This window comes from Nerophis ophidion, linkage group LG10 (genome assembly GCF_033978795.1).
Source record: "Nerophis ophidion isolate RoL-2023_Sa linkage group LG10, RoL_Noph_v1.0, whole genome shotgun sequence".
NCBI lineage: Eukaryota > Metazoa > Chordata > Actinopteri > Syngnathiformes > Syngnathidae > Nerophis > Nerophis ophidion.
Window position 1 is genome coordinate 27185997 of NC_084620.1, and position 8506 is coordinate 27194502.

The 8506-nt window shown below is 39.9% G+C and overlaps 1 protein-coding gene across 1 annotated transcript; it reads left to right on the top strand.

Moving 5' to 3' along the window:
* The first annotated feature begins 974 nt into the window (after positions 1-974).
* LOC133560578 (toll-like receptor 1) lies at positions 975-4631 on the top strand. The gene is made up of 2 exons (XM_061913234.1): positions 975-1069; positions 1165-4631. The coding sequence occupies exons 1-2, from the start codon at positions 1056-1058 to the stop codon at positions 3611-3613; spliced, it is 2463 nt and encodes an 820-aa protein (XP_061769218.1). The 5' UTR covers positions 975-1055; the 3' UTR covers positions 3614-4631.
* The last annotated feature ends 3875 nt before the right edge of the window (positions 4632-8506 follow it).

An 8506-nucleotide genomic window follows, 5' to 3' on the forward strand; every position in this document is an offset into this window, starting at 1 on the left:
AATCTGCTGAAACAGCTATGAAAGCAACGTGCCTCAACAAAGCTAGTAAAGAGAGAGAGACAGACGCCGATGCCACTTCACCTCCACCTCCATCTCCACCTAACCAACAGCGGCTGGATTTAATAGGAGGGACTAAACTAAAACTGGGGAAATGTGTAGCGTGTTCTGGGCTTCAGTACAGTGTTGATCTCCTGAAGACATGATTTTATTTCACAATTCCTTGAGAGAAAAAAAAGCCCGGTTAGGCTTTGTGTATTGCAGTATGTGTGCTGTATATAGTGACATGACATATAATCATGTCATGTGTGCATTCCATGGATGAAGCCAGGTTTACAGTCATGTTGTGACATGTTGTGACATGTTGTTATTATGCGGTTTGTTACTTATGTATGTTGTGTTGCAGCTATTTGAAATAGTTTTGTCAATTTGTTCTGGCCCGAAATGAATTGGCCCTTTGAAACATATCTTTGTCTTTGTGTGTTGTTCAAACGTATGTAGACCACATTGCTTTGCAGAGTTCAGTGGTGAAAATGCATTCAAGAAGATCAACTGATTGTATTATTCTCCTGTGCAATAACAGTACTGTAATGAAGGCTAAAAGGGCATTAATGGGAACCTTAAAAACTATTTGAAAAAAGAAGTAACTAAATAGTTACTTTTCACAGTAGCACATTATTTTTGGTGTAAGTAACTGAGTTAGTAACTGAGTTACTTTTGAAATAAAGTAGCTAGTAACTGTAACTAGTTACTGGTTTTCAGTAACTGGTGTTGACATTTTTAAACTGCCTGTACCGCTTACCATAAATACATTTGTACATGGACAAATTTACGGTTAATAAATGTGATAGGTATCAGCCGATCTCACTCATGGATGATCGGTAATGGAATCAATAGGATACATTTGAAACAACAAAGTGAAAAAAAGAAACACTGCTATAAAGAAATGGCTCTGTGCAAAAGAGGAAGTGAATACTGCTCAAAAGAGCAGTGGTTCAAACTCAGAAGGCACAACCAACCTGATCTGTTGACTGTTGAAGGCTTCTGCTTTGGACAAAATGTTAACCCAAAGGTAATTTTATCTTCTCCTCATAATAAAATGTTTAGATTTTTACTTGGTTATTTATTTTTGCTGTAACTCAAATCATCACGTTTCTGTTGTTTCAGGACAGGTGTGGCTGTCCTCTTCTTATTGTCCCTGTCAACTCCAGACTGCATGGCCGTCGGCGCAGACAAAAAGGCGTTTGACTTGTGTGTGACGTCACGGAGGCGAGTGGAAGACCTTTCCTATCACAATCTAACCTCTGTTCCGTTAAATCTCCCTAACACCACCGAGTATCTGGACATCTCTCACAACTCTATTCAAAGATTTGCCAAAGATGCTTTCCACCGACTGTCTCAACTGTGTTTTTTGAAGGCGACTCATTGCGGCCTCATGGAAATTTCTCACTGTGTGTTTACACACACTCCAGCGCTCAAAGTTCTCAATATATCCAACAATGAATTAACTATTATTCCGGATTTTTCGCTGCAGCAACTGACCATCTTGGATTTGGCAGACAATGTTTACAATAGCTATAAGCTACCGGAGTCTTTTCAGAACCTTACAAATCTGAAAGTACTGTCCTTAGGAAGCAAAACAGCTCAGTCTGTGGATTTAAATGACTTCAAAGCGCTAATGAACATCCCCTTGCATCATTTGCTTCTGGGTGCAGGTGTTCCCTGGCAAAAGTATGATTCAGGAGCTCTTAGAAAACTGTCCCTGCAGAAAATATCTCTTTTTGCATCGTTTTGCAAGCGCTTTGATATGTTCCGAAACCTTCTGGTGGATCTGAATACGACAAGAGTGAAGGCCTTGAGGTTCAGCACATTGTTCCCAAATGACTGCAGAGTCACTGACGACGCCTTCCTAAATCTGAGAACAATGTCTTACGTGCGAAACCTCACCATCGAGAACACGTGGATAAACAGTTCGTTCATGGAGATGTTGATGAAGGACATTTGGCTCTCATCTCTTCAGGATCTGTTGTTTGTCAACATCACTTACAATGAAGATACACCGGATGGGTTTCAGTTCCACACCCTCAATTACACAGTAAGTGTTCGCTCTGTGACATTTGATGGCATCCGTCATTATCAGTATAAATATCCCACAATTAACACAAGCTTTGAGGCCTTGGCAAATCTCAGCTATCTAAAGTTCTCTGGCTCCGGGATGAACATTTTACCCTGCAAACTCCTGTCCGCCATGCCGTCTTTAGAAACCCTGGACGTGTCAGATAACCTCCTAAAGGATTTGGGCTTCTGGTGGCCTACTTGTTCATACACCTCGGTCTTTCCAAAACTGAAGCACTTATTAATGAGTAAAAACCGCTTTCAGGACCTAGCTTTCATCTCAAAAAAGACCCATCAGATGAACTCTCTCGAGTCTTTAGATTTGAGCTCAAATTCCATTGAATTAAAGGACAACTGCTCTTGGCCCACGTATCTGACTGAACTCAATCTAGCCAATAACAATCTCGGAAACAACATTTTCCAGTATCTGTCACCACATTTTGAGCGGATCGACTTATCAAAATCGGGAATAACGGCTTTAACCCAAGAGGACCTGTGCCGGTTCCCAAAACTGACCCACCTTCTGCTCAGTTCCAACATCATCCAAGCGCTCCCTGAGCTACTTCATGCCCCTGCTCTAATTAGCCTCCACGTGGACCAGAATGCCATCACAGCTCTTTCCAAGAATGTCTTAAGGGGACTTCCCAAGCTTCGCAACCTCAAAGCTGGAAACAATCCCTTTATATGCTCCTGCGACCTCCACTGGTTCCTCACTGCCTTAAACAAGTCTTTACTGTTGGACTGGCCCTTGGACTATTATTGCAGCACCCCAACAAAGTTGGCAGGCCTGCCTCTCTCCGAGTACAAAACCAGCATGATCTCATGTGATACACGACTCCAGACTGCAGTCGCATTCTCAGTGATAATAGTCATATCTACAGCCCTGGGCCTGCTTTTCTACAAACTGGATGGTGTGTGGTACACCAAGATGTTATGGGTATGGATTAGGGTGAAGAGGCGAGGCAAAAAACACTCACACATCCTGAAGAACATGTTGTTTTCCCACCACGCATTCATCTCCTACAGTCACCGTGATGCCAACTTTGTACAAAGTACGCTGGTGCCCTCTCTTGAGAATGCAGGGCTTTTCTTATGTGTCCACGAACGAGATTTCGTACCAGGCCATTGGATCATCGACAACATCATCAACTGTGTAGAGTCCAGCTACAAAACGTTATTTGTTCTCTCTAAACATTTTGTCCAGAGCGAATGGTGCAACTATGAGCTTTTCTTTGCCCAGCACAGAGCCATTGACATCCAGCAGGACTCGCTGGTTTTCATCCTATTGGAACCAATCCCCACTGATTCTTTGCCCAAAAAGTACTTGAGACTTCGAAGTTTGCTGAGGCGGCAGACGTACCTGGAGTGGCCGACGGATGAGAGGAAGCAGCAGGTTTTTTGGGCGAGTCTTAGGTCCATGCTGCACGTGGCAGACACATCTGTGGTTTTAAGGGACGTGGCATTGGCAATTTCGGATACCGCCACCCTAATCACAAACTAAGCTTAACGGCATGTACAATGCAATGCGTTTAAGTCGGTTTTGTTTATGTTGACAACCCGCCTATGTGGACCAATTCCTCATGTCCTGATCCACCAACAAAAAGTACCCGCTTAAGTCGGCATATCTGGCATGCGTTGTGGTATTGTTAACTTTATAATTATGGCTCAGCAGCTTGAATCAACAACATACCTGTCAGGATTAAACATGCACAGAGTGACTTCCTGTTCAAAGCAAAGTAAGCTTCAGAATAAAATCATTCACCTGGATTGTCATCCCCAAAAACTAACAAAATGCACTCTTTTTGATCATGCTTTTAGCATTTTAACCATCGGAAAAAAACGTATGGTCATAAACGTAAACTTTAGTCAAGGCATACATGGAATAACTGCAGCAATTATGTGAGATAATTGTATAACATATCTTATGAAAACAGAAATGAAATAAAAATAAGCAAAAATGGAGGGAAGCAACATCAACAAACTCCTTATGTCGCTGCCCAAAGACACAAGTAAATGTGCAAGCATTGGATAGTTTCGGTTTCAATTTTGGTCATGTAGACGCCGCTTATGTTGACCTACAGTCTGCTAGTCCGACTTAAATGGATTTCACTGTATAGAAAAGCTGTGCATGAGTATCTTTGTAAATATTAAACTACTGCATTTCATTACATACAAACTTCAGTATTTTTTAACCAACCATGAATATTTCTGCAAAGGACTTATTTTTTGTTTTGCAAATGACTTTTTCAAAATGTTAATTCGAATTCAGGAAAAGTTGTTTTGTTAACACATTTGTATTTGTACAATTATTTCATGTTTAGTTTCATTTTTATTTTTTTCCATGATATTCTCTGTGTACTACTAGCTTGAGTGTGCATTAAATCAGTGGAACTCTTACCGCAGATGTATAATCATACCTGACTGACTAAGTTACTGTTTGTGCCAATGTGTTTTTAGTGAAAAAATTGTCAAAAATAAATGGCTATGTTGTGATCCGGCTTCCGGATCACACATCTCTAGCATGTTTGTCTTTTTTGTATTGTCCTACTATGTTTTGATCATGTTTTGGACTCTACCGATCCCGTTTGTTAGCGCACTTCCTTATTTACATTCATCACCATGACAACTTATTTGCTCCTCCTGCATGGCTCATTCACACACCGGTTTGTAATTATGTTTTCTGTATTTAAGCCCCTCTGCTACCTAGTTCGCTCTCGCCAGTTTGTTTGCACCTGCAACCGTTACGTGAGTGGTCTCTGATTATTTTTCTGCTTGCTAAATGTAGCTTGCCTCCGCGCGCTTGGCTCGCGCTTTATGGACTTCGAACTCTGTCTTCTGTGTATATTAGCATTTAGTTTTCTGTGCTCAGACACGCCTTTGATTTGCTCTTTTGTACCAGTGTTCTTTTGTAACTTCATATTAAAAGGCTGTTCATACCTTCATTCCTGCCTGCTGTGATCCTGCGCATCGAGAGGCGACACTCCCCGCGCATCCACGATGCCGCGCAAACGTAACAGGCTAACCAAATGATGCTTGTCAAATGCTTGTCTTATGTGAAAATATTTCATAACAATAACATAGCAAACACAGATCAAAGCCCAAAACAGAGATATGGAAAACATGATGATGATGATCATGATGGTTGCTTACATTTATTCCACTAGTCAGGTTTGCATTGTGTTTGTTTAATTTGAGCAGATACACATGTTACTGTAGGTAACACATTTTGCCGTCACATATACAATCTCAGTTTGAAATAATCTTTGTATAAAAAAAAAATGTGGGAAAACCAGCCCATCCGTACCTAATATCTGTTTTTAAAAAAAGGTTGTTTTAAAAAAGGTCTTATTCACCCTAGTCAGTATGAATTTATAAAAATGCAAAACATCCTTTATTTTAATGTTAATTTGTTTATTTCTAAAATATGTTTTTTGTGGTGCTTATAATCAACATACTATTAGCATAAATACCATGAGGCTACTGTATATTTCATGCAAGTTGATTATATATATGATAAGTTGATGAATAAGACCTTTTTTAAAACTGCCTTTAAAAAAAAAAAAAGAGATATTAAGCACGGGTGGGCGGGTTTTTCCACAAAAAAATAATTACTTTTATATAAAGATTATATATATTATATATTTATACAATGATCCCCGAGCGCGGCCACCGCTGCTGCTCTCTGAACATAATGAGTGAAATGCAGAGGACAAATTTCACCACACCTAGTGTGTGTGTGACAATCATTGGTACTTTAACTTTTACAAGCCACCAGTGCAGCATTTTGTGTGGTATTACTAACAATATGTAGTGCATCTGTATTTACTGTACTGTATGTACATCATACACCATGCCTAGTATTTTTCTTCTACATTGCTACACAAAATAACCAGAAGAGGTCTCATACTGCATAGATTTTAATCAACTACAAAGCAGGTTCAATAAAATGTTCAAGTGTTGCGCAAACGACACATTTCACTTCTCTTTAGAGAATACCAAACATAAGTGTTTTCTTTCATTTTGTAATGTAGATCAACCAGACTCAAGGGAATTAAGCAAACTCTACGTGCGTGGGCATTTTCCTGAAAGCCCTTTGTTCCCTATTGGGACTTTTGTACTTCCTCTTTTTAGATTAGATTAGACCAGATAGTACTTTATTCATTCCGTTAGGAGAGTTCCTTCAGGAAAATTAAAATTTTCAGCACAATCCCATTCAAGATCAGACAAACATTACAGGGAGACAGACCAGGATCGCTGACGGGTCTGTCAGCTTCCAGCGCCCCTTACAAAAAAAGGTGAGATACAGGTAAACAAGGGGGGCTGGGGGGAATGGGACAAAAAAATAAAAGAATAAAATAAAATAAAAAAATTGGTCTTAGCCTGGTCCCTGGAGAGGGGGTGCAGACTGAGGCCAAGGGAAAAAAACAACTCATAGCCATAGAACACATCCCTCTTACATGTGTGTAAGAGGGAAACATCAAACATCAAAGAACACAGAGGACATTAAAGACGTTAAAGCAGCAGATACAACCAGACACTTCTACATACAGCTATGAATAAAAAGTAAAAGAAACATATCCACTGGTGTGGCCTCTGCGGTGTTCCACGCCATCGGCCGCTGGGGTGGAGGGAGCATGGCCAGAGACAGGAGCAGACCCAACAAAGTAACCAAGACAGCCGACTCCACTCTCGGCCAGTGTCCAGTCCGAAGGGATGAGCGAGGATACGTCCAAGGAGACTGAAGTGTCCGACACCTGCTCACCCAGCCAAGACACCGCTAAACCTCTCCGTCCCGGCGCTCAGTGCTAGCTCCGCAGCTCTGTCCCCTCATCTGCATCTCCTCCAGTCCCTCCAAACCGACTCCGGTGTGGCAGAGACCCAGCAGCTGGTCTCCATGGCCAAAAGGCTCCCGGGAGGCAGATCCAGAAGTCCACAAAAAAGCACCACAGAGGTCATAAAAGTGCCACCCCTTGTCACACAGTCTCAAAGGGTCCCGGACCAAAAGGCAAAAAAATATAATAACACATGAAAACAAGAGGGAAACACAAAAGGATGACAGAAGAGCACAGAGCTCCTGCCTACAGCAGCCACTACAGCAGCGCCATCTTGTACACTTTTATGTACACTAGATAAAAAGTTGCATGGCTTCCACACTAAAAAAAAAATATTTGTTATCAAAACTTAACCTATGGTACAAATAGATTTACTTGAATTTCTCTCGGGAAACATAAAACCTCCTAGTGTACTAAGCGGTAAATTATTGGTTAATTGTAGTTTTTATGTACGTTTTCTTTCCTTATTGTTGTTATTTTGGCTGAAAACTCAATGATGAACCATATCGTGAACCTGTGTGAAGTTGGCCCACATTATCATCTCAAATATTAAAATACGACTGCCATTCTTTTGTGCGAGCTTGTGTCATTACAATTTTGAATATATCATAAGATACATTTTCTGACCAGTGATGTCATGCAGCCTCACCACCTTTTAAAAATCTCCCCGAACTTGTCTCATCCATTTGTGCTGGTTTGTGCTAAAAACACTGGTCTAACTATAATAGTTTTTGTGTTATTATTATTTTGCTATTCATAATCAAAAACGTGTCCCAAGTGTTTGTGCTGCATTTTTTTTGTTAAACTATCATAGATTTTTTGTTATTACATATTATAGATTTTACGTTATTAATGTCTTATTATCATAACCAATCTGAAACCAAATTACTTTTTTATGTTTTTTGTTTATTTTCAAAATATATTTCTTTGTTGTGCTTGGTGTCAACAGTCTATAGCATAATTTCCACGTGGCTACTGTATATTTCATGCATTTGCTAATTCTATGCTGAAAAAGCACTCCTGTTACTTTCAGTCCTATACTCACATGACTCGTCTTCACTGTAGGAACTTCATAAAAGAAAAATAAAAAAATAAAAAACAATACACATTTTGAATAGTTCAATATATTATACGATTTACAGCTAGTAAAAAAGATGTTTGAGTTACGTTTCGGACTGGAAGCCGTTACTTTTTTCCAAAGCTTTGCACCTTGTGGCTTATAAAATGGTGCAGCTAATTTATGGATATTTCTTCGCTTACGGCCATAATGTTTTGAATTTAACTAGTTTTCAACAGACACCAAAAGGGTGTGTTATTGTTTATGCTCAGGCGCCATCTTTTGGACATGTTTGCTTACTGTAGGTGTTTCAAGGTGAATGTCTAAAGTATTTCCTTCTGTTTAGGGTGTTGAACCCGAAATACAAGTGCAGTTCTGTCTTCTGGTCATCCATAGAGTTTCTGCTTGTATGTATTATACATTCATCACTCCAAGCAACACTTGTACGTTTAACAATACATCTAAAACTATTCATACTTGCAAAACTGTCCCATGTGTTATGTCT